Genomic DNA, 24,252 nt, shown 5'->3' with positions numbered 1-24,252 from the left:
TTGCTACTATTAATCGACCGCTATCTTAAATAGACTTCTACTTCCGCGCAGCCTGCCGGACGGCATCCATGATGGCGTCCGGCCCCAAACCTTGGGCATTGATCTGCTCGAAGAGGCCACCACAGCCTTCCTTGATAGCACCCAACGTCTTGTACTTGGGGCGCAGGTTGCGCTCGAGCAGGTGGGTACCCAGACGCGAGCCGAGGCCCGTCTTCTGGGCGATCGACTCGACAGTCAGAACGAAGGGGGTGGCGCCGTAGACGCGGATGGCGTCCTCGTCGACGATGTTCAACGTGGGCTTATTGACGAGGCCGATGTCGAGGCCCTCGCGGCGCAGACGCTCGACAGCGTCCAGCGACCGGTACAGCATGTCGCCATAGGAGACGATATAGCCGGCGGAGCCCTTGCGGATGAACTCCTCCTTACCCGGGACGAAGTCGTAGCCCGAGCCATACAGTTTCTCGTCGGCGCTGCCTTCCTTCAGGATGTAGGGGACCTTGGAGCGGGTGGAGAAGATGAAGCGCAGGCCCTTGGAGAAGAAAACCTTGCGGACGACGGCCTTCATCTGCTCGCCGTCAGCGGGGAAGTACAGCGTGGTGGACTCGGCATCCATGAGGCCGTTGTCGGCGAAGAAATGGTTCAGCCCGAAATGGCAGGTGTTGTCGGCGATCTCATCGATGCCGCTGTGCGAGAAGTGCGAGAGCACGGTGCAGTCGTTCAGCCGCGCCATGGTGATCTCCGAGATGCACATCTCGAGGAAGGCCGAGAAGGTCGAGAAGACGCCCTGGCGGTCGCCGTTGCTACCGAAGCCGAAGCCCGCCGCCGCGGAGAAGTTACCACGCTCCATCACACCCGACGGGATGTACACCTCGGGGTGCTTCTGATGGATGCTCTTGAGGCCCGTGGAGCCCTCGAGGTCCGAGTCGATGACCATGACGCGGCGCGCGGCCTCCTCGGAGCTGAGCTCGTCGAGGACGGAGTTGACGGCCTCGCCGAAGATGGTGCGGTTGGAGCCCTTGTCCTTGGTGGAACCCTCGTACTGGTGCGGGTTGCTCTGGGGCTTGATCTGGTCGTAGAAGGCCAGCTGGTCGGCCGAATAGCCGCGGCGGGTGAGGTACTTGCGGGCGAGGTCGACGGGGATGACGTCGTGGGCCTTGGTCTGGCCCTCGATGCCCTCGATGCCGGGTGCCATGGTGCGGTCAACGCTGACGGCGGCGGGGCCGTTATGGGCGACGACCTCGCAGATGGCGCCGTACAGCGAGTCGAGGTCCTCGCCTTGGGCGTGAACCACCTTGAGCCCGTGGCCCTTCAACGTGTTGGCCACGTTGTAGCCGTGCAGGTACTGCGAGGGGTGGCCGGCGATGGTGACGTCATTGTTGTCAATGAAGAGCTTGACGTTGAGGTTGCGCGCCACGGCGATGCGAGCCGCCTCGGCGTCGTTGCCCTCCTGCTGGGAGCCGTCCGAGCCCAGCAAGATCACCTTCTTGTCCTTGTTCTGCATAGCGATGCCGTTGGCCATCGCCCACATGTGGCCCAACCGACCGGAGCTGAACTTGACGCCCGGGGTGAGCCCCAGCTCGGGGTGGCCGGGGAGCTTGGAGTTGGCCTCGCGGTAGTCGAGGAGATGGTCGGCGGGAATCTTGCCGTCGATGGCCGCGAGCAGATACTGCGTGGCGACGCGGTGACCGGCCTCGTCGAAGAGGGCGTCAACCCACCCGCTGGGGTTGCTGTTGATGAAGGCTAGCAGGATACAGACCTCGGGGGCCGTGTCGAAGGGACCACCGGTGTGTCCAGCGACGCCACGGGCAGAACCCGTGGCTGTGAAGGCAACAATGGCATCGCGAAAGACGTCAATGTTATGCTGGAGGTCTTTCTTCTGCTCCGGGGAAAGCTTGGAGTTCTTGGGATCCAGCTGGAGCCGCTTGAACTGTGAGAGGTCGACGGGGAATTTGAAGCCCATGGTGTAGTTTTTTCCTTTTTTTTTTCTATTAGGTATATGGAAAGAAAAAACGTTTATACAACGCGAGAGCAATCCTTATATATAGGCTGCAGAAAAATCCGCAAACGACGGGGCGAAGAAAAGAACCGGATCCGGATTGACTGACCTCAGAGGGGTGATGATGTCATTTTCGCATCATGGAGGGTTTCTAGCACTGTCGCCCACATATCAGGCACAGGGGGAATTATTAATGTCGGAAAAAGGTTCACGTCTAGGTGGTGCTGTCGGAGTTTTGTTCAACTTACTCGACTCGGTATGTGGTGGGTCTCTTCGCAGTCGATCCGGTCATGATGAAGCTGTGGAGTTGCGGATGGATGACTTGCTTGCCCTAATTCATCATGATCAATGGTTTATGCTTGGACTCCCACTGGGGGATTCTTTATTTGATTTATTTCTATTTTCCTGGATATGGACATGTATATATATATTTCTATATTCAATCATTTATCGAGAGTTAGTGAACACTGGTTGCAATTGAAAGGGTGTGTCGCGACATATAATTCTACTGGGACACATCTCAGGACAAGATAGTATCTAGTTCTATATGTCGCTAGACTTATCAAACAATGCCCAGGCACTACTGCACCTTTCCTCGTGAATCCACGCGCCAGATCTCGTTAACAATACCCCCCCGGTGCGCATAATAAAAGTCGTGGAGATTCACCGTCGGATCAATATGGCTGGGAATCATCTCCACCCGATCCCCAACAGACAAGGACGGCGTCCCCTCCTCCCAAGTTAGCGACCCATGCTCATCCCCCAGGACACCATATGTATATCGAGAATCCTTGCACTCGGCCAACCCACTATCCGTCGTCAGCGACTTGAGTCCGCTATCGATGGTCACCGCCCGAGGCCCTTGCTGGCTGACAACCGTGGACAGGATCGTCAAGCTATTCGAATAGAACGTCCCCACCGCATTTCGATAGTCCGTATCCATAAAGATAAACGACCCAGGTTGCAGCTCTGTGACTCCAGGAACCGTCGCGCAGAACTCAGCCGTCCCGGTACCCCCAGTGGTGACCACTTCGATCGCAAACCCCTCCGCGCGCAACGCATCCGCCGTCCCCGTTAGGATCTGCATCGATTGTAAACACTGCGCCCGCCGATCCTCCCGGTCGTGTAAATGCTGCAGATGGCCCTCATAGCCCTGGACCCCGACCAACCGGAGATGCTTCAACCCCGCCACATGGCGCGCCAGAGCCAAAGCGGGCTCGCCGGGCTGCACGCCCGTGCGGTGCAGACCCACGTCCAGATCGATCAACACCGTGATGGGGTCGTCGACTCCTGCCGTCGCGAGCGCGTCATTTATAGCCGTCGCACCGACCGCACTATCGACCACAATGCGGATTCCCCGATGCCGACGAAACAACTCCACCAGACGGCGGACCTTGGCGGGGCCGACAATTTCGCACGTAATAAGCAAGTCGTCAAACCCCGCTGCAGCGATCGTCTCCGCCTCGCTGACTTTGGCGACGCAGCCGCCTCTGGCACCGGCGTCGACCAGCTTGCGGGCGATGACCGCGCTCTTGGTGGTCTTAAGGTGGGGGCGAATGTTGAGACCGGTGGGTAATAGCTGGTCCATGAGTTTCTTGATGTTTGCCTCGGCGGCGTCGAGATCGACGATCATAGAGGGCGTGTCCAGGTCGTCGAGTCTGTCGCCGACTTTAGGGGCGTACATAGTGATTGGAGATTCCATTGGAGGCTAGGGTGTAGAACCAGTTGGATGGTCTTGTCAGGACGCGTCGTTCTCGGGTTTCGTTAGGCAAAGAACAGACAAGGAGCAGAGGGGTGTATTTGTAAGGGGCAGAAGGACGCAAGGGGACGCCCATACCAAAGGAGTTGATCATATCAGCATGCATCCTTTCGATAGGATGCTGGTCCTTGATTCGCGTGTTATATCGGCCCCCACATCGCGGGGGTGGTGAAGGGCCCCCCCGCACTAGACGCGTTAGTGTATCTTTGTTGATATCGAGCGGGTTGAAATGCCCTGTTTGGTGTTTCTATCCTTCGATAACGGGGAGGAAGTGGGGTTATCGCACGGTCTCCAATTGACATTGATGGAGTAGTTGTAGGTTTGGCTGTAGGGTAGGTTCGTCCTTGGGGTAATATTGAATCTCGATTTACTGCAGTATCTTGGAATACGCTGTTAGTAGGTCTCCTTCGATCAGTCTGATGCTCTTGAATATTATCCACTTCATTGGAAGATAAACGATACTGGTCAGTGGGTTAGAAGAACGGAAATTGTTGTACTCTGTCGGTGCCCCACTCTTGCAATCACTGTATCCTTTTCTATGCAATGAATAGGCAAGTTACTACCACTTTTTGTAGCAATAAGAGCAAGCCCATCTTGTATCCGGGTGAAATGAGACTATATACAGTGTGAAGTTTTTCATTTCGTCCTCGCCCTTGAAAGACACCATAAATGTAAAATGAATAAAAATAAAGAGGAAAGGGACAAAAGAAATATTCGCTATATGCCATTATCCCGGTTGTCATTTGCCGGCCATTTTGTGCATTTTCCAACTCATAACTGAGTATCACGCGTAACCACGACGGGCATACGTGAAACGTCACTATCAAATGAGGTACGGTCATCGAGGACTTGGCTCGGACCCTATGAGCTCCGCCGGAGGGGGCCCAGTAGACCCTTGCATTTCGACTCTCTCGTACGGCTGAGGTAGCTCTGCGGGGAAGCCTTTACTGTCTAGCTCCCGCGGTCCGGTGTGCGGGTCATACTGCGACACGGAGGGCTGGTTAGTGGCATCTGCATCGACGGGTTGCTGTTTATTGGCGTGCTTTCTCCGGGCGAGCCAAAAGCCCAAGCACCCGACGAGGGCACAGCCCACGACGGGGCCAACCACGGCGCCCGCGATCCAGGCCCGGTTTGACCTCTCGTCGTCGGGAGGTGATTTGGGATCGCGGGATGTTGGCGTGGGTGTGGACGAGGGAATGGAGGAGCCGGGAGTCGCCTGGGCGAAAGGCGTGCGGTAAGCGTGGTAGGTCACATCGGGCCAGTTATCATTCGTTGGTTCACAGAATATGTCGACAATATGGGGTTCCGTCGCCGATGGGGACTCGCTGACTGTCAGATAGACGCATGTACTTCCCGGTTTGCTGCCAATTCTTAGAAGAGTCCGGGGAACTGGGAAGGGACATAAAAAGACCGCCGTACCAGGTGGAGGTTGAGCCGTTGTCATGGAGGACAGTGACACTTCTGGAACAAGATGTTTTCATGTCACAGTCCGCATTTATGTCCTTACAGCATCTGCCATATCCGTCCCTGGAGACATAGGTTTCGCCTTTATGGTTACAGGTGATTACCTGCCCTGTTGGAGACCTTCGGATTAGTTGTAAGGGCAGAGTCACAGGATGATGCTGAACCCACAGGTAGTTTCCTCCGTGTTGTACCACCAAGCCTGCTCGCTAGTTGTCAGAGGAGTGACTGTAGCTGTATCGTTAGCGGCCCATGCGAGCAGAGGGGCAATGAGACCGAGGATCAGTATGACCGTCATCATTCGTTCACGCCCGATGTAGACAATTCTACGCAGTGATCTCCTGGTGCGATCTGGAGATCTCTCGGCACCCGATCAAGTATGTATAGGTGGTTCGCATCGACGTTTCCCCGACGCAATATCGAAGAGGAGATATGTGTATCGAAAAGGCTCAGACTGGGGAAGGTGATTGGGGGGAAAGACCGAAGAAAAAAAAAAAAAAAAAATCAAAATACGAAAGCAAACGAGCAAAAGAAAAGAGAAAGCAAGCAGAAAAGGAAAGCTTCTAGCGGCTCTGTTGATATTAGCTAATAGTATCGTCCAGGATCGTGGAGGCGGCATCAACACGGCCATGACTATACCCATAGAAGATAATGATCACCCCATCTATAAGCAATGGGCCCTCTGTCAGGTGGGCCAATAATTGAGCCCATGCAATGCTCCTTTCGGGTATAAACGGTGTTGACCCACCCCTGCTTCTAACAAGGGGGAATATCGCAGGGATTTGACCATGATATTACCTGGCTATTGGGCCAATGTCCACACAAAGTGGACGGGAAAGATTTCTTCATTCGTACTGGACACTCTATGATCTTGTTGTTGCTATACTTGTTAATATATATTGTTTATCGCCTTTGACCGACGCGTTAAAGCAAACCGAGCAATATAGTATCCATCACAAACAGCCAACACAACGACATGAAACCGCCAAGGACTGAGTTATGAGCGTACCAGTGACTGGTCATTTATTCCCCGGACTTAGTATCCATGCCCGCGATATCACCGTGACAGTAAGCCCACACATGGGAGGCCTAACCAAGCCGCAATTCCAGTGGAGTCCGGAAACGCGTCGGTCGAACCCCAACCCCAGAGGTTTTGTCTTGAACTGAATCCAATACCATCACACCCCAGTTCAAGGCTAAGGTACACTGACATACTAACAGACCAGGATAGTAATTTCGGGGGATGAGTTCCTGGTCAGCATAGCACGATCCTTCGCTTACACTGTGGACACTGGATCCCTCCACTCTAGCACAGCCACGCTAAGATGGTCAAGAGGTTCAGCGTTGCCCAACGCCCAGTGCGAGCAACCCCTTTTCTAACACTTGGAAAGCTCCCGTTCCCCACCGCGCGAAAGATGCACCATATCTGGAGCGCCGGCGCGATCGCCGTCCGCTCGTCCCCCGATCAGGGGCACCGTCAAGTCGGTCGGTGAGCCTAATCGTTCCTACAAACTTACCCGACCATCTCGCTGTGAATTTAACGGGTTGATACCCGCGTCCCATGGCCCCGGGGGTATAACTAACCCCGTACACACGAATAATGGCCATGGGAGCTCCAGGAAGGAAGTGGAAAGCTGTGCCGTGCCGAAGGTACAGCTTTTGAGGGACTCGGTGCTCTTCTCTTTGTCTGTATTGTAGGTCTGTCGGCCTCTAGTTCCAAATATTCCTACCACCATGTCTCTTCAAATAGAACCAGGGCTAGAAACCTGACTCGTAGAAATGACTGTCAACTATACACAGTAGACCGTTCATGCTCGAACATCACTTCACCATGTGCTTCAGTCCACTGGTAGAAACAAGCACAATGTCCTACGCATCTCGATTAGCCCCATCAACGAATAGATTTGGAAAATCACCCGGACAGACTCACAATCAACCAGGTCGGAAGCAACCAAGTGCACAACCACGTCACGGACGCCATGTTCCCCCTCCAGCGCTCTCCACTCCGGCCTCCAATTGCATCGTCCACCACTCTCTGCGCATACACTGCCGTGGACATCGAGTGAGACTTGACAGTACGACCACTGGAAAGGGAAGCAATTTCTGCCGCCGCCGGTGTGTAATGGGAGGTCTCAGCCAGGTAGTTATGTTGGGCGTTGTCGAAGATCTGGGAAGTCACCAAACCAGTCATAACGGTCATGACCTTGACGCCCAACGGGGCCAGCTCGAGACGGAGAGTTTCGCTATATGTGCGCAGGGCCGCCTTCGAAGCAGCGTAGAATGCTACACTCGACACACACAAGCTGATCAGATCCACTCCACTACAACGGGCAACCAGACAGAGAAAAATACTTACAACCCCATGGCGCATACAAAGCGCCCGCAAGAGACACGTTATTGATGATCATCCCGTTGGAGGCAATAAGTAGCGGCAAAAACGTATTGGTGACGGAGACGACGCCCCAAAAATTGACATCAAAGACCTTCTTCGCCTCCTTGATATCTGTCTCGACGGCCGGAAAGTTAAGATTCACCCCGGAGTTGTTGACTAGGTAATTCAAGCGGCCGTCGCCGCTGGTTGCGGCGATGACCGTCTCCTTTGCGGCGGCTACACTGGACGGAGACTCCACGTCGAGCTCCAGCCGCGTCACGTTCGGCAGGCCCTCGAGGCCGGTCATTTTGGACAGCTTGCGCGTGGTCGCGAAGACGTGGACGCCGCGTGCATGGAACGCTTTGGCGAGCGAAGAGCCGATTCCGCCGTCGCTACATCCTGTGATTAACGCTGTGGGGAGTGTGATTGTTTTTGATTCTGGAGAGTCGCCCATGATGATGCGATTAGACGGAGACTTGGATGTCTGGGGGGTGGTTGCCCGTGCACAAAACGCAGGTACGGCAAGACGACAAGAAAATGATGAGATGAATTTAGAGGTGCCCGACAAGTTCGCCTCAATCCCCAATATCCTAGGTTCTCCACGCGAGATGAATTGCGGAAGAAGTGGAGTCGCTGAGCCTGGATGTCGTCATGGGCAGGAAACGCCGAATATATGCAGCTGACTCAGCAGCAATCGCTCATAGTTAACTAACATGTGCTGTTAATTCCTTCAAGAACACTAGACCTTATGGAGTAGGTGATGGTTGGCAGTAGGTCTTACTCCAAGGGGTGAGGATTGCTGGAACTAAATCCGGTGGTGTTCAGCAAATAAGCGGTACCGTGCTGGGATTGAAGTATATCATCCTCGAAAATGACCAGTGTCACTGCGATCTGACAGTGCGCGAGAGCTATGAGGTGTCAGTAATCACAGCTCGACGATTTAGTTGAAGAACGGTGTCGCTGAGTCAGACCACGGGTGTAGCCACGTCTGGTATGCGTCTAATTTCAATGCCACGTTAGATGGAGGCAACGTGTTTGATCCTGGTCAGCGCCAGTCATTGATCGTCTCCATCTGTCGAGATGCCAGTCAGCGATCACGATCGTGCGGCCTCGCGAGTCTGACCTCTGTGACTATGTCAAGGATTTCCAACCACGGCGTGATTCTTATATTAGGTAGGATATCTGAAGTCCTATTCCTCCCGACTAGTAGTCGGCCATGACCTGGATCCACCGATACCGATGTCATTCATAGTGGGACTCTCAGTCCCATCTGCTAAATATAGCTCCGTCTTCTCTGGGGCCTCGATTCAGGCGGAATCGACGAACGAGCATCACAGAAACAAACGGGCTGTTTTGGCGTGTACCTAGATCCAATGTCAACAGAGTATATGGCACAGGCCAGCAGGGCCCATTCCTTCCAGGGCAAAGAGGATCCACTTCGCGCGCACTTAACCCGTGAAAGTTCTGAGCAGGAACGATGCCGACTCCAAGGAACGGCCCCAAGTGAACCTTGATCGGCATGTTCTTGTATACAACGGTATGACGCTATACCTCATGGCGACTCGACAGATAGGGTCTACTCATGCGGCGCACAATCTAGACATTTCTATTCACTCCAACGGTGTATCTCTACCTGGCAGCCGCACGGAGTGGGTTCCCTCTTGTTTCTTCAACAGAGGCTAGGATGGTGATCCTGCGGTGGATTCGGCCCCAGGATAGCATCAACCCATGTAGTGGAGACGCATGCAGAACTGGGTATATAAATGAAGGATCCTAGCCTAGGAAGGTAATAGGATTGACCAGGATTGAGCCGCCGGAATGGTATTTAGTATAGGACGGATGACCTTTCGTGGAATATAGTTGATGATGCTACCGTATTCCTAGAACATTGTCATATCTGACCTGTTTCGCCTTCGGAGACCACCCCCATTCCCTAGATAGAACTAGTAGTCGTTGGCAGAATTAGATTGGGAAGTAGACAGCATACCAGACCCACCGGCAACCACAAATCTACCACGCTCACAGGGCACCTGTACAGAGCACTCTTAGTGCCCCACGATCATAAGATCCTCAGAACAACATCAACCGATAAACTGCGCAAGATGCGAAAAACACATCGACAGGATAGGAAAAGCCTCAGAACCGTAATCTGTGGACCTCGGGCCGTTTTTCCTAGTAGATTCCTATGTAGATAAGGTTAATCTCGCGAACTGAAGCACAACAAATAACATCCGGTTCTTCATATGGTCCACATTATGCGCGCCATAGATACATCAATTTTCTCGGCCTCGACAACCGGAAATGAGATGTTCACCGATTCGAATCTTTCAGTTGACGCCGCATATGATGTAGCATATCGGTGGTGCCGATATTTGCCAGGCATACTATATATAGCAGAGGTTGCCGATGATCGGGAGGTGCTGGACGTTCAAATGATCTGCATTGTACTCAGGGGGAATCGATTATTGCATATTGAATACTTGGAATAGAAAGTGGCGAGATAGTAGGTTCATCTGAAATAATTGATTCATTCTTGTGTGCCACAGGCGTCGTGACAGTCTCGTTCGGTAGCAATTGAGCATGCGATTTTAGGTTGGACGATCTATTGTTGTAGACCTGGGACAGGAAATGGACGTTTGCTGTGGATGGACATGTCCATACTATATTTCTCGGCCACTGCACCAAACTAGCTAACGGCACTTTGATCGGGCTTGATATGATTGATATCGCAGCACTATATTATCTAGATAAGTAAATATCATACAGATACTGGTGTGTCGAGTAGCTTCCATGAAAGCGTCCGTTGGTACTTTCCATCAACCATCGCCAGGGTACATGAAGGGAGAGACAGATAGTACACATGATACATACAGAATCCAACCCTGGCGGCTTCCAAGTAGACCCCAGCCTCACTGCGGTATATTCGAAAGAGAGGCATGACACGGTTTATCGCACATCCAAGATACTGCATGTCCCCGTGATCAAGAACGGCAGCCAAGTACATGAACGCAGGGAGACCCCTTGTAGATGACCGCATCCCCAACAAGAGCCAGAACGAAAAGACGATGCACTATGCACCTTGATGCGGTGCTGTAACACCAACGATTGAAGCGAAGCGACGACCAAGACTCAGAAACGAGCCTCTGGGCTATAAATCAGCGGACTTTGAAATCCCACCGGTAACGATCCATCTAGATATTAGAACCCCACGCCAGGGTTAGATCACACACGGCATCACCGGCTGTATATGGTCCGTGACCAACCATGCATGGCCTAGAACAACAGCTGTTCAGGATGTCGAATGCGACCGTCCAATAAATCATCGGTTCGCTTGGAGGCTACAGCGTCGACCAGCACGAAAATGGAACCCCGCGTTGTTCCTATCGCCCGCTCGTCAGGTGCGACAGTCGGTCTACCTATGCGTCGTTATTTCACGCAGTAAAACTCTCCCTCGCACGAAAGTGTCCCGCCCCTCGCCAGTCGCGGGTTGGGCAGGTCCACCAGGGACACGGACAGAGCCATGGTGTTGTCGGCCGGACGGGACACAAATGACCTCATAAGGACCGGCTCCCAAGGGGGGTACACTAGGCAATAATCAATACGAAAAAGTCAAAATCAATAAATACGATAGAACAAGAGAGCCACCGGGTGTGGCCGACAATAGAGTCATAATGTCTTCGGTCACATGGAAAGCCAGTCACTTGGCGAGCTCGCCTGCCCCTCCATAAGAAGAGCGGGGCAGATCTAGCGGTCAATCAGATCCATGCTGAACGTTAGGCGGACCGTGGGATGGGTGGATTTCAGACTATAAGACAGAGACACGGATGCAAGTCGGGGAGCTAGCGGATAGTCTCGTCGATGGTGCCATCGGGATGGAAGAAGGACCTAAGGTTCGCTGGCGCGGTGTTATTGGATGAGCCTGAGATGGTCGCGTGCGCTGTACCAGGGCTCGACGGTGGGAAATCTGGGGAAGCAAGGCTGCCACTGGTCTAAGCAGACCGACATCATTCATGATGTTATGCAAATGAGGGGAAGGTTGTATTTGCCAAGTAAGTTTCCTGTTCATACTTGATCATATTGGTGCTTATCATGATTGGGGACGCCGTCACATGGCGACGGGTGCCCTAACCAACAAGACATCATCCATGGGTTGAAGTGGACCGCAAGTCGAATCGGGTTGCCAATCATGGCTGGGTCATAGTTGGGTTTCTTTATTCTCTTGGACAGGTTACACCCGTGACAACACAGTGTTAACTTTGTAAGAAAGAACAGGGGCATTTGCCCAGTTGGGGAGGATCCACATCGGCTGTTGATTATGGTCTGGGATCCATCGAGTCGAGCCATCCATGCGAGGCTATCAGCAAACATCTCATCGCGCGAGGGATCATGCATCGATTCCACCCTCGACGCATGGAAGACCATCGGACAGCCAGAAAACCAACCGAGCCAACATCGCTGTGACCGTCCGAGGGTCTCGGAAGTAACTATCATCTGGTCTTTGTCTGCGATCTTGCGACCTGCGACTTGCGACCGGGGTCAGGCTGGAAGGAAGAGACGCCGATCCTCCGCACTCCACCGGGCGGACTAGTATCATCGCGCCAAGAGACGAGGAGGCGATCAACGCGCTACTTCAAGGTTCACAAGGAATAGGCAGAAAAAATAAATAAAAATGGGAGAAAAAAAATAGTTTCCGGCTCCTGCAAGGTCGGCACAAGACCATTTCTTTGTCGCCAGATGTCCGAGCAGTGTGCGGGGGATAATGCACTGAGAGGGATAATGCACTGAGAGGGGTTATTCGGAATCGCCTCCGCTTCCTGGAGGACCGGGTTTCAGGGGGAGGAATTGCTTTGCATGCTTTGTTGGCTAGGCACAGATGCCTGACCGCATCCCACTCTTGCTTACACCCATGGACTAGTCGCGATCATGATATAAATGCTCGGGGGGGCCCGGACGAGGGGGCATGGACGATCAAGGCGTCTGACTCCGATCCTGTCTTCCCCTTCTCCATCTGGTGACAAGCAGATCTGGCGTGTGTTACCTGAATCTGCAAGTTTGTCTGGTCGTGCACAATCTCCCTCCCTCCCCCTTTCCTCCCTCTATTTTTGGTTTAGGTTTGGTTCAGAGAGACATCCTTCCCGATGCATCTTCGCGTCTCCTGGCTCGTCCCCTTGCTGGCTGCGGCTGCGGATGTAGTCATCGCCTCACCGGTACAACAACACCACAATGTCGCCCGCGCCCCCACCAAGTATGCCGTCAAGACACCGCCGTTGGATACGCCGTGGACGGAGAAGGTGGGAACCAACCCGTGGACGGAGTATCCGCGGCCGCAGCTGGCGCGCAGCCCGTGGCAGAACCTGAATGGCATCTGGCAATATCAAGGCGCGTCGTCGGTGGACGCGGTTCAAGAACCGCCCTTTGGGCAGTCTCTGGAAAACGAAGTCTTGGTGCCGTCCTGTTTGGAAAGTGGCTTGTCTGGTATGATTGTCGCGATCGCGTACGAGTCAAGGGAGAAGGATAACACGGGCTAACGGCCGAATGCAGGGATCCAGGGGAAAAACACTTACTACTCCTGGTTCAACACCCACTTCAAGGTCCCTGGCGACTGGAAGGGCAAGAATGTGCTGCTGAATTTTGGCGCGGTCGATTATGAAGCCACCGTCTTTGTCAATGGGAAAGAGGCGGGCTTCAATCGCGGCGGATATTTCAGCTTCACGGTCGACATCACAAAGCACGTCGAGTTGGATAAGGATAATGAACTGTAAGTGCGGTTCAGATTCTGGGAAGAGCCCTGCTAACATAGTGACAGGCTCGTATTCGTCCATGATCCCACCGACAGCGGTGACTATGTCATCCCGATCGGCAAGCAGAAGACGGCCCCAAAGAGTCATATCTTCTACGAGCCCTGCAGCGGTATCTGGCAAGGCGTCTGGATCGAGGCGGCGCCGGCCAACCACATTGCACAGTTGGATCTCGATTCCAACATGGACGGCGAGGGTAAGTCGCGTTCCGTTCTCCCCGCGATAAATGGTCTCAGAGCTGATCACCATAGTGACCGTGACGGTACACTCGGCAACCGGAAAAAGCAGCCCGGTCGTTGTGACCGTGAATGATGGCGAAAAGGAAGCCGCATCGCACAAGGGTAATTCGGACAAGCAGTTCAAATTTCAAGTCTCGAAGCCAAAGCTCTGGTCTCCCGAATCCCCGACTTTGTATAACGTCACCGTCACCCTGGGCGATGACGAGGTACAGAGCTACACGGGCTTCCGTACGATCGCCAAAGGCGAGGTGGGAGGCATCGTGCGCCCGATGCTGAACGGCGAGTTCACCTTCATGTTTGGTACCCTGGACCAGGGGTACTGGCCCGATGGTCTGTACACGCCGCCTAACCGTGAAGCAATGGTATACGACCTCAAGGTACTGAAGGGGCTGGGTTTCAACATGGTTCGCAAGCACGTTAGTCGCCTATCTTGCTGATTTATGCGCGATCGTGGCTAACCTCAAATAGATCAAGGTGGAGACGGCGCTGTTCTACCGGGCATGCGATGAGCTCGGTCTCCTCGTCATTCAAGACATGCCGTCCCCGCGACCGCTGCAGAACAAAAACGGCCAGACCATCCTCCCCAATGAGGCCCAGCAGAAGGAGTTTGCCCGCCAGTTGGACCTCCTGGTGAACCAACATAAGAGCTATCCCAGCGTTGTCACCTGGGTGTGTATCCCCCTCCCGGTCGGACAATTCGACATTGCTGACGTCGGCACAGGTGATCTATAACGAAGGCTGGGGCCAGATCAGGTTCCCCTATCCCGAGTTTGAATTGACGGAGCGTGTGCGAAAGCTGGACCCCACTCGGTTGATCAGTTCGACATCGGGCTGGCATGACCACGGGGATGGTGATTTCAGCGTATGTGCCTCGGCGTCTTGCACCGTACTATATCCTTTCCGTGGACAGTGAGCTAACAACACCAGGACAATCACCATTATGCGAACCCCCAGTGCGGCACGCCTTTCTACTCCCTTGACTCGAGTCCGCACGACTCATCCCGGATCGGATTCCAGGGCGAATTCGGCGGCATCGGCCACAACGTGTCCATCGAGCAGTAAGTCCCGAGTCCCTGGTTATAGCATGTTTATGGTAACTGACCACCGAATGAAGTCTGTGGAATGAGCCGGGTCCCATCAATGAAATCAACCGGACGTACGAGATCGACACTACTCTGGACGCGTGGAACTACCGCGGCCACGTACTGCTCACGGAGCTGCACGATCAGATCGAACGATTTGAGTGCAGCGGCGGCGTGTGGACGCAGACCACGGATGTAGAAGGCGAGACAAACGGTCTGATGACATATGACCGTCGGATTAAGCGCGTAGACGAGGCACAGTGGAAGGCAGACATCAAGGCGTTGTATGATGCGGCCAAGGCTAGGGTATAGCGGGGTGTGGCGTCGACCGTGGCATTATACCACAACGCATGTTGTCGTTATCTCTGTTCATGAATATATACTAGGTTGAGTATATAGTGCCTTCTTTTGCTTTCATGAAATTAATTTTAAACCAACCTGTTGTTTTGTTCCCAGTGACCTGCGGGGCAGAGCTATGATATTAAACAGGCGGGATACAGTATCAATAAATACCCGGCCAACCAGACTGATCAAGGTGTGCTAGCAGGCCACGCAATCCCCCGTCGCTAGCGCTGATCTCCACGATTACTGCCCGAGGAAGGGTGGTACGCCTGCATGTATATTCGGTGGAATCGGATTGGCGACGTGGTCGGCATGCCATCGGATGATGAGTGAAAAGTGTCAGCAGGTGGACGGGCAGATGTAACCCAGGGAAACGCCAGAACCAATAACGGGTGTGAAGGACGTATTGTGCGCATACTGTGACACTATGCAGGCCAGAGACATGGCGTCCTCGGGGGACAAAATGGGTGTCATTCATTGTGTGAGTTGACAGAATATAACGAGGGCGTCGTCACATTCCAGGGTTAGGGCTCACCATGCTTGTTCTTCCGACCGGGGAACGATCGGCGGGAACTGATCATTGATCTTGCATCTATTGGACCCTTGTTTGGGGCGGGTGAAGGAAGGAAAGCTTTTGTTTGTTGTGGGATATTCTAGGCGTGTTGCACGATTTGATACCCAGGCCCATCATCTAGACTGGCAGGTTGGGTAGTCTGCTGTATTAATTGACCGGCTCTGTGCCTACAGCGGATTGTTTTGATGTATGCCACGGCTTGGGGCATGACTGTATATGTAGCGTCCCATCTGAAGCGCTGCCTGTGGTTGATGGCTGTTGATGAGCATTGTCCGGTAAATGTAGAAATAGACTGACTCCCTTTGTCCCAAGCTGGCCTCCTTGATCCACCTCGTATCCGACATGGCTGGATCATGGCGATATATCTCGATTCGTATCAACGCTCTTGTAACCCCCAGGCCCGTCCTGTATGCGTGTGTTGTTCTTGTCTTGGATATTGCCCACGGTGATGTTCAAACCAGCCCGACAGCGGCAAGTACGGTCCTTGGGCACATTTTTCCGCTGGCAGTATGATGCTTCCGGTCAGCCTCAAACACACCACGCTACCGAAATAACCCCTGTTCTTTTCATGGCATTACTTTTACCATTCATATTCTCACTCGCTTGAATTATGGTCCAGGCGACTGGCCCAAACGTTGCTCGCACCCCCTTCACCGGCCTCATTCGATATCTTCTCCTCCATGGCCACATCGATCCGATACAGGAAGATGATGGCTTGCCAAGTTTTGATCAGCTTATCATGAACTCTCTGGTTTTGTCACCCACTGAAGTATTCTGTCAGCGATTCACACAGGTTATGGGGATTGATCGCTGCCCGAGAGATGGTGCGCGCGGTCTATGTCGACACCATATGCGACGATGTCCGCATCGTCTCGGTCCTGCTCTCCACCATTTTAGTCAATAGCACCCCTTACCCCACAAGGCCTTTGGCGATCTGCCAACAGTCTGGCTCCAGCCGTGCTCGCGCACCCTCAGACATTTGACACTCTCGTCGACCCAATACTTCGGCTTCTTCCCTCGGCTTCCACTTCAGGGCGTCAAGTTCGATCGGCTGCAGGCTCTGTCACTGTCGAAGTTTACTTTTGGCGAACCCTCGACGTTGCGCTGGGTCCTCTCCCATGAAGACACCTTGACTGAGCTCTCTCTTGATCGATTCGCTATAATCTATGCAGCAACTTTCCGCCCTGACATATTAGACGACTTGCACCCGGAGGGCTTCGATGTGGACAGAGACCACGGTGGACATGTGCACATAACCTACGATGGACGGTGGCATGCGTGTTTTGACCTCCTCAAAGTCAGGCTTCCACATCTGCGACGTTTCCACTTTGGCCTGTGTGTGAAGGATTGGCGTGATGGGCGGACGTTGTTTGCTCGCGAGGGGCACATCGACCCGGGCTTTTATGTCAAATTGTATATGGTCTATCGCAGTGGAGGATTCGGATACACCACAGTGTGTGGGTTCACAGAAGAGCGGTATATAAGCAACCCCGAAGGCTGGACTACGGGTTGGGAAGCCTTTTTGAGCCTGCATACGACTGTCTGCCGACGCTGTGCTGGTATTGAAATTTCTGAAGAGACAATGTGTCCTAGGATTGGGACTCCTGAAGATATAGTTCGCGGTCAAGAGGACGATACTGGTTAAGGTCCATGTCGTCGTATAAGGACCGTACGGAAATGCCCTTGATGATCCTTTGGAATAGTTTCAATAAGATATGTGGTGATATCACTAGTTGGTTCAATATTATCCTGTGTTTGACAGCTGGGGTTGATCATGCGATCGAAGTCTTGCCCCGATGTGAGGTGACTTTGCTGATCAACAACGTACCAACTGGCAAGACACCGGCTTTTACATCAAAGCTATAAGCTGGATAATACATATCGACAGTTTCAGAAGATGCCATCGACGCATAGGACGAAAAGTGACTATCCTCCAACTGACTTCTACCATCAAGAAAGGACTATCACCATAATCAGTCATCAACATTTCTCTATGCGTCTCACAGACATACTAGATTCACTAGAAACAGTTAGGACCAGTGGTGGGTGAATGAATGTAAGCATATCCTGTAGCTCTGTGGCAACACACCTACCTATCCAACATTCCATCCAGTCTAGAGCAATCCTGATCGCAGTGATTATGGAACCAGGTGGGGACGGCACGATCCAGACCCAGTGATATCATTCTGGTCATGATCCACAGGGGAACCAATTCTCCTCTTGTACTTGACGTCGATATCAGTTCCCCATCACAGCCCGTTGGATCGAACATGTCTAGTACGGTGTAGCCGATTCCCGGCATAGCACGTGCATCCTGCATACCCACATAACAGCGGTGAACATGCAGACACGCCGATCACTGCAATAAATCCATGCAGCAACAGTAGAGGCGCAAAGCAAGGACCGCTATTGCAGACATAACAGTGAGGATAAATCAATCCAGACAGTATTGACAATTATCGCGATGAAAACACATAAACAAAACAAAAACAAACCCGAGATATGGCCCAATCGGCAGGATGAGTTAAATCCCCCAATCCCGTCCCCGCACTTCTCTATCGTCTCCTTCCCGTCTCTCCAACTTCAACCACATCCACCATGGGCCAGATTCTCAGTCGCCTTCGCAATGCCTACCACGATATCCAGGCAGTGTTGGCGGAGCTCTCTACCACCGCCCGCCAATTCGAAGCATTGTTGTCGCGGATCTCCCAGCGAACATTCCCACCTCCCAACCCCACCATCTCTTTCTGGCAGCAAAACCCGCCATTCCCCAACCTGGTCTCCATCGCGTCGGCAACCCTCCCCGCACACGCAGACATCGTGATAATTGGGTCCGGGATTTCCGGCGCAAGCATAGCCTACACCATCCTCACCGCCCGATCCCGCAGCAATGACCTGAAGCACCACCCACCGCGAGTGGTCATGCTCGAAGCGCGGAATGTGTGCAGCGGCGCGACGGGGCGCAATGGCGGACACATAAAGCACAGCGCGTACACGGACTACGCCGGCTTGAAGAAACAGTTCGGGAAGACGCGCGCAAAAAGCGTTCTCCAGTTCGGGAGGCGCCATCTGCCGACGCTGCTCGAATTAACCCGAGAACGGAAGGATCTGGAGATTGCGGAGGCGAGGGAGGTTGAAACGGTGGATATATTCACCGATCGCGATATGTGGGCAAAAACGAAGAAGATGGTGGAGGAGCTGAGAAGGGAGGTGCCTGAGGCGGGAGACGAAATTTCCGTGTATGAAGGGGCGGAGGGGTGTGAGGTACGTACCGCCGCTCAAGACCTGCACGAAGGGTTGTCACTACCCGCGGAGACGTGCGAAGGCTCATGATGGAGTAGAAGTATAACGTCGGTGTCGACCACTGCGTCGGGATCATCACGTATCCGGCCGGTGCGATGTGGCCGTATCGATTTGTCACGGCCCTGTTATCCGGCCTGCTGGCCGACTACAGCGAGTCCTTCGCCATCGAGACCAACACCCCCGTGACGGAGGTCCAAACCAGCCCCACTGGCGCTGGACATGCGTACACGATATATACTCCCCGCGGACACATCAGCGCCACGCAGGTGATCCACGCCACGGACGCGTTCGCATCGAACCTTATCCCCGGTCTGACGGGCAAGCTTTTCCCCGTGCGAGGGCACATGTCGGCGCAAACCCCGGGGACGCAGTTCCCGGGCCTCAACGGTGCGCGGTCGTGGGGAATAATTGGGAATCGCGGATTCGATTACATTACGCAACGGCCTGCGGCCGGAGGTGGACAGCTGATGGTCGGCGGGGGGATGGTGCAGTCTCCCGAACGGGGGATCGACGAGTTTGGGATATGGGGAGACAACCGGCTGAGTTATCCCGTGCGCGCATACCTCGAGGGCTTAATGCCGGCAGTCTTTGGGGAGAAGAACTGGGGCCAGGATGCGGACGGTGGGCGGATGAAGCATGTGTGGAGCGGGTCCATGGGGTTCACGGTGGATCTGCTGCCCTACGTCGGGAGGCTGGACCCCAAGCTCACGGGGCGCAAGCTGTCCAAGAGGAGTCGCTGGGATGGCTCGCGCAGTGCGGGGGAGTGGATATCGGCGGGGTTTCAAGGTGAAGGCATGGTCCTGGCATGGCTTTCGGGCGTGGCAGTGGGGTTGATGGCGATGGGGATGGACAAAGTCGACATGGACGCTCGACCGGGAATGCCGGAGGGTAAGGTGAGTGACTGGCTCCCACGGGAGTTGCTTTGTTCGAGACAACGCGTCGAACGAGGGAGTGTGTCCCAGTTGGCGACGATGCTGTAGATTCTAGGTGGGTGTGGTGCTGGTCATCTCGCTGATACCCGATGTTTCTACAAAGTCATGGCCTCATTAAGTGGGGGCCGTTTTGACGAGATGAATGATCCAGCCACGTAGAGGTAGACAACTCAGAGATAGACATCGACACGCCATGGACCATAAAGCTTCCCCGCCAACCAGATCCAGAGATGACCTCACGGTAAAGCTACACATCTGCCCTGTGGCCGCCCGAGCAACCTAATAAACACATCCAATCAGACCGTTCCATCGATCCAAGTGTTGACGGCGTGATCTGTAATGGAACGGCTTACTGTCCTCCGGGCGAGTCTGTGCTGGTCCCCACCTGGAATCCGTCCCTGCGTCTTAACCTTTGAATTATATCAGAGCTGCGGAATAAACCTTGAAGTGTGAGGGGGAAAGATTCGTGACCTCAGGCTCCATCTGGCCAGTTGGCAGGCAACGGTCAAGGCAGGAAACACGTGATCCCCCTCTTTCTTTTCCCTCCATTTTTCTCTCTTTTTCACGTTTTTTTCTTTGTTTCTTTCCCCTCATCTTCCCTCCTTCATCAGTATCATCCCTGTCGTTGACGGGTAGAAATGGCCTCTTTCCATCAATTCAGAAGATCCAGACTGATTGAGTGGTCAGAACAAAGACAGATTTGCCCAATGTCAGATCGTTGATTTGGGACAGGCCTGACTGCATCCACGGTTGCCCCATACCCACCCCCGGATTCATTGGCGGTTCTTAGTGAGCTCTGGAGAGGGGTTAGGATTAACTCTGCCGTGGCTGAATGGCTGAACGCCAACGGCCCCCAACCAGTCGGCCATCGCCGCTTGTCTCGCTTGCTCAGCGTCGCAGCCCTCTAGCGCTTCCGCTAATGCCGGGGGATGGTTACAGTGACATGGGCAGGGCCGCCTATGCCTCTCATCAGGATTGCGCCACTGCGGTCATTCCCGCCTTGACCTCGTCAAGCTTTAAACCTTCAGATTGGTGGCGTGTAAATCATGGTGTGAAGAGCTCAAGGATGGGAACGGGGGTGGAACAGAGCTGGAGAGAAAGACAGCGCATGGCTTCAACGACACCGCATCATGGACACTGGACCAGAAGGGTCTGTTTCTCGTCCCCACGCTCGATTCATGAGTCAGCCTGGGGAGGTCCACTGTCGAACCACTCTCTCCGTGATCTGGGGTCTGGGGTCGGGGTCGGGCCCATCTGACACCCCTGCCCCATCACCAATGAGACGAACCGCTAGACTACAGTTCAATGTCCGGCTAACCACTAGTCGAAACAGAGATTAATCCTTCTGTTAAACAAGCCAACCAGGATCGTGATCCGAGTCATTTCTGATTCGATGCAACTTCGCCATTGCTCGGGTCCACCAATAACCGGCGGTCCATGACAGCCACCGGACACTGTCAGGAGATGCGTTGACCCGTTCCAAAGATCCAGTCTCATCCGCTCATGCGGTGAGCTTCTCAGCTGCGGGGGTACCGTCCGTCCCATCTGGGGGTTCCTCCGACCGATCTGTCCCGATCGAGGTCTCTATAATATTGGCCTCCCCCTCCCTGCTGCGGACGAAAATTTTCGTGGACTGCTGTTTCTGCTCCGATCTGTCGCTCGGGATCGTCTCGCCTGTCAATCGTGTCCTGCGTCTGTCCAACTGCCTCGGGGCTGCCCCGTCATAATCATGTTGGTCGGTAATATTTATGTGATTTCGGCCATCGCCGTCGTGGGCGGTGGCCTCTTTGGGTTCGATATTTCGTCCATGTCCGCCCAGCTGAATGAACAGTCCTATCTCTGCTACTTCAACCAGGGTCCCAAGGGCCCGCCCTTCACTGATGAAAAGTGCTCCGGTCCCCATACCATGGTGCAGGGTGGTATCACCGCTTCCATGGCTGCGGGTTCGTGGCTGGGTGCGCTTATCTCCGGTATTCTGTCCGATCGACTAGGACGCAAGTACACCATCATGATCGGCTGTTTGATCTGGTAAGCCCGATGCATTCTCCAAGAACGAACTCAGAGCTGATTGTTTTAGGATTGTCGGCTCGACTATCATCTGTGCCTCCCAGAACATTGGCATGTTAATCGTTGGGCGTGTCATCAACGGTCTGGCCGTGGGTATCGAGTCGGCCCAGGTGCCGGTGTATATTAGTGAGCTAGCGCCGCCGTCCAAGCGTGGTCGCCTGGTCGGTGTGCAGCAGTGGGCCATTACGTGGGGTATCCTCACTATGTTCTAGTATGGTCTTTGTCCTCCACCCGTGGCCATACGCACTGACTGACCTCCCGCAGTATCTCTTACGGATGCTCCTATATTGGCGAGAAGGACTTCAGGGGATGGAAGGCCGCCGCGTGGCGCGTTCCCTGGGCCCTGCAGATGATTCCCGCCATATTCCTGTTCCTTGGCATGATGGTCCTCCCCGAGTCGCCACGTTGGCTGGCACGCAAGGATCGCTGGGAGGAGGCCCAGAGTGTGCTGGCTCTGGTTCACGCCAAGGGCGATCTGCATCATCCGTTCGTGGCACTCGAGCTGCAGGATATTCGCAACACGTGCGACTTCGAAAGTCAGAACCGTCACGTTACCTACTTGGATCTGTTCAAACCCCGGATGATCCACCGGACCGTGGTCGGCCTCTTCATGCAGATCTGGTCTCAGCTGACCGGCATGAACGTCATGAGTACGTTTCCCCCATCACCCTAGACCCGGGTGGCCGTGGCTGACTAGCCAGTGTACTACATCACCAACGTGTTTGCGATGGCCGGGTACAGTGGCGATGCCAACCTGCTCGCCTCGTCGATCCAGTACATCATCAATGTAATCATGACGCTGCCCGCGCTGATGTGGATGGACCGCTGGGGTCGACGACCGACGCTCCTCGTCGGCGCCACGTTCATGGCCATTTGGATGTACGCGAATGCAGGTATCATGGCCACCTACGGCACCGTCGTTGAGGGCGGAGTCGGCAATGTCGCGGCCCAATCCATGGAGGTCAAAGGGCCGCCATCCAAAGCGTTGATCGCGTGCACCTATCTCTTTGTGGCGTATGTCTCCAGGCTCTCCGACAATGCCCGCCGTACTGATGTCGTTTCATAGATCCTACGCGCCTACCTGGGGCCCCGTCAGTTGGGTCTACCCGCCCGAGCTGTTTCCCCTGCACCTGCGCGGAAAAGGTGTCTCGCTGTCCACCTCGGGCAACTGGGCCTTCAACACAGCGCTGGGATTATTCACCCCCGAAGCCTTTGCCAACATCAAATGGCGGACGTACCTTGTTTTCGGGATCTTCAACACGGCCATGTTCTTCCACGTGTTGTTCCTCTTCCCCGAGACCGCCGGCAAGACGTTGGAAGAGACCGAGGCCATGTTCGAAGACCCCGACGGGATTCCGTACATCGGCACTCCGGCGTGGAAGACCCGCATCTCGACCCACAAGGTGGCGCAGATGGAGCAAGGCCACGTCGGTGATTTGGAGGCCAAAGCTGTGCCGGGATCGGCTAGTCCCGGGGTGGGCCAGGAGAGCGGAAGCAGTAGCGAGCCGGGGATCGGGAGCGGGAGCGGGAGCGGGAACGGGACTAAGACCAAGGAAGGCTGATGCCTTTCCTTGGCTCTAGTCGCTAATGGAAGCGGCAGTGCGATGGTGGGGTGGGGTGTACGAGAGGGTCTAGGTAGTCTGTGCGGCGGCTCTAGAATGCAAATATCCGACCGGTTGCATTGCTTGACTGCATTCATTGTTTCAGTGACTGCCTGTCTCACCTATGATGGAATTTCTGACTGTCAGGACCTAATGATGAGTGAATGGCGGGTGGTCTTTCATGGTGGTCTTTCACCTCTGTAATCATAATATCAATCCGTTTGCTTGTGACTCACCACTGGGTAAGGGGTAGGGTATATATACTACGGTCTTTTCCATCTTTTGCCATTACCTTCATCATTTTTCCCCTATATCTGAAGACTTATCCCCAATCATATTATAATCTACCTCTCGACCTTCAGATGCTATATTATATAATACCATCTCCCTTATGCCGTGTAAAGACTTACCGTCCACACGCGAATATACCAAAACCCTATACATCCAAACACCCGGACGCCTAGACCCACCCCGATATACACCTACGATATATCTTCAAATGCTCACCAAGAGCTTTGACATGACTCAAAACACCGATGCAAGGGAATCAATAATAGAAGGCATAATATGCTGAGTGGACGTGGAGAACACCGAAAGACCAAAGAAATTAACAGAAGCGCAAGACAGCTGCGGCACGAGCTATATTTACACCGGTCAAAGCCTTATATGAGCCATTCGTTCCCTATCCCAAAGGAAACATTGTGGAAGTCTTCGCGGCAACAACCTA

At 53.9% G+C, this 24,252-nt stretch overlaps 10 protein-coding genes across 10 annotated transcripts; 5 read left to right on the top strand and 5 right to left on the bottom strand.

Moving 5' to 3' along the window:
• Window positions 1-37: 37 nt before the first annotated feature.
• Window positions 38-1,986, bottom strand: P168DRAFT_274470 (thiamine diphosphate-binding protein; the record flags this gene model as incomplete). The annotated part of the gene is made up of 1 exon (XM_024835429.1): window positions 38-1,986. The coding sequence occupies exon 1, from the start codon at window positions 1,958-1,960 to the stop codon at window positions 38-40; it is 1,923 nt and encodes a 640-aa protein (XP_024690397.1). The 5' UTR covers window positions 1,961-1,986.
• An 87-nt stretch (window positions 1,987-2,073) lies between these two features.
• P168DRAFT_56348 (uncharacterized protein) lies at window positions 2,074-2,526 on the top strand. The gene has a single exon (XM_024842009.1). It carries the CDS (start codon window positions 2,118-2,120, stop codon window positions 2,475-2,477), a length of 360 nt encoding a protein of 119 aa, XP_024690396.1. The 5' UTR covers window positions 2,074-2,117; the 3' UTR covers window positions 2,478-2,526.
• A 50-nt stretch (window positions 2,527-2,576) lies between these two features.
• Window positions 2,577-3,680, bottom strand: P168DRAFT_274468 (DSD1 family PLP-dependent enzyme; the record flags this gene model as incomplete). The annotated part of the gene is made up of 1 exon (XM_024835428.1): window positions 2,577-3,680. One exon carries the CDS (start codon window positions 3,678-3,680, stop codon window positions 2,577-2,579), a length of 1,104 nt encoding a protein of 367 aa, XP_024690395.1.
• Window positions 3,681-4,160: 480 nt separating this feature from the next.
• Window positions 4,161-5,823, bottom strand: P168DRAFT_56333 (EGFR-like transmembrane domain-containing protein). The gene is made up of 3 exons (XM_024842008.1): window positions 5,388-5,823; window positions 5,175-5,328; window positions 4,161-5,116 (listed from the first exon to the last, which is right to left on the bottom strand). Exons 1-3 carry the CDS (start codon window positions 5,515-5,517, stop codon window positions 4,594-4,596), a joined length of 807 nt encoding a protein of 268 aa, XP_024690394.1. The 5' UTR covers window positions 5,518-5,823; the 3' UTR covers window positions 4,161-4,593.
• A 1,214-nt stretch (window positions 5,824-7,037) lies between these two features.
• P168DRAFT_321368 (oxidoreductase) lies at window positions 7,038-8,041 on the bottom strand (the record flags this gene model as incomplete). The annotated part of the gene is made up of 3 exons (XM_024840460.1): window positions 7,038-7,085; window positions 7,147-7,499; window positions 7,573-8,041. The coding sequence occupies 3 exons, from the start codon at window positions 8,039-8,041 to the stop codon at window positions 7,038-7,040; spliced, it is 870 nt and encodes a 289-aa protein (XP_024690393.1).
• A 733-nt stretch (window positions 8,042-8,774) lies between these two features.
• On the bottom strand, window positions 8,775-9,384 carry P168DRAFT_292865 (uncharacterized protein). The gene has a single exon (XM_024837683.1). It carries the CDS (start codon window positions 9,106-9,108, stop codon window positions 8,848-8,850), a length of 261 nt encoding a protein of 86 aa, XP_024690392.1. The 5' UTR covers window positions 9,109-9,384; the 3' UTR covers window positions 8,775-8,847.
• A 3,341-nt stretch (window positions 9,385-12,725) lies between these two features.
• Window positions 12,726-15,018, top strand: P168DRAFT_299324 (putative hydrolase; the record flags this gene model as incomplete). The annotated part of the gene is made up of 8 exons (XM_024838327.1): window positions 12,726-13,062; window positions 13,129-13,345; window positions 13,394-13,581; window positions 13,637-14,040; window positions 14,093-14,293; window positions 14,346-14,486; window positions 14,552-14,682; window positions 14,739-15,018. 8 exons carry the CDS (start codon window positions 12,726-12,728, stop codon window positions 15,016-15,018), a joined length of 1,899 nt encoding a protein of 632 aa, XP_024690391.1.
• Window positions 15,019-16,443: 1,425 nt separating this feature from the next.
• Window positions 16,444-17,267, top strand: P168DRAFT_329712 (uncharacterized protein; the record flags this gene model as incomplete). The annotated part of the gene is made up of 2 exons (XM_024841498.1): window positions 16,444-16,482; window positions 16,545-17,267. 2 exons carry the CDS (start codon window positions 16,444-16,446, stop codon window positions 17,265-17,267), a joined length of 762 nt encoding a protein of 253 aa, XP_024690390.1.
• Window positions 17,268-18,175: 908 nt separating this feature from the next.
• P168DRAFT_274457 (NAD(P)/FAD-dependent oxidoreductase) lies at window positions 18,176-20,063 on the top strand. The gene is made up of 2 exons (XM_024835427.1): window positions 18,176-18,886; window positions 18,964-20,063. The coding sequence occupies exons 1-2, from the start codon at window positions 18,221-18,223 to the stop codon at window positions 19,903-19,905; spliced, it is 1,608 nt and encodes a 535-aa protein (XP_024690389.1). The 5' UTR covers window positions 18,176-18,220; the 3' UTR covers window positions 19,906-20,063.
• A 1,523-nt stretch (window positions 20,064-21,586) lies between these two features.
• On the top strand, window positions 21,587-23,486 carry P168DRAFT_242116 (sugar porter family MFS transporter; the record flags this gene model as incomplete). Its single annotated transcript, XM_024833785.1, has 5 exons — window positions 21,587-21,885; window positions 21,935-22,135; window positions 22,189-22,574; window positions 22,626-22,938; window positions 22,991-23,486. The coding sequence occupies 5 exons, from the start codon at window positions 21,587-21,589 to the stop codon at window positions 23,484-23,486; spliced, it is 1,695 nt and encodes a 564-aa protein (XP_024690388.1).
• Between the last annotated feature and the right edge of the window lie 766 nt (window positions 23,487-24,252).

Source organism: Aspergillus campestris (genome assembly GCF_002847485.1).
Source record: "Aspergillus campestris IBT 28561 chromosome Unknown P168scaffold_11, whole genome shotgun sequence".
Lineage (NCBI taxonomy): Eukaryota > Fungi > Ascomycota > Eurotiomycetes > Eurotiales > Aspergillaceae > Aspergillus > Aspergillus campestris.
This window is presented reverse-complemented; position numbering and strand designations above follow the sequence as displayed.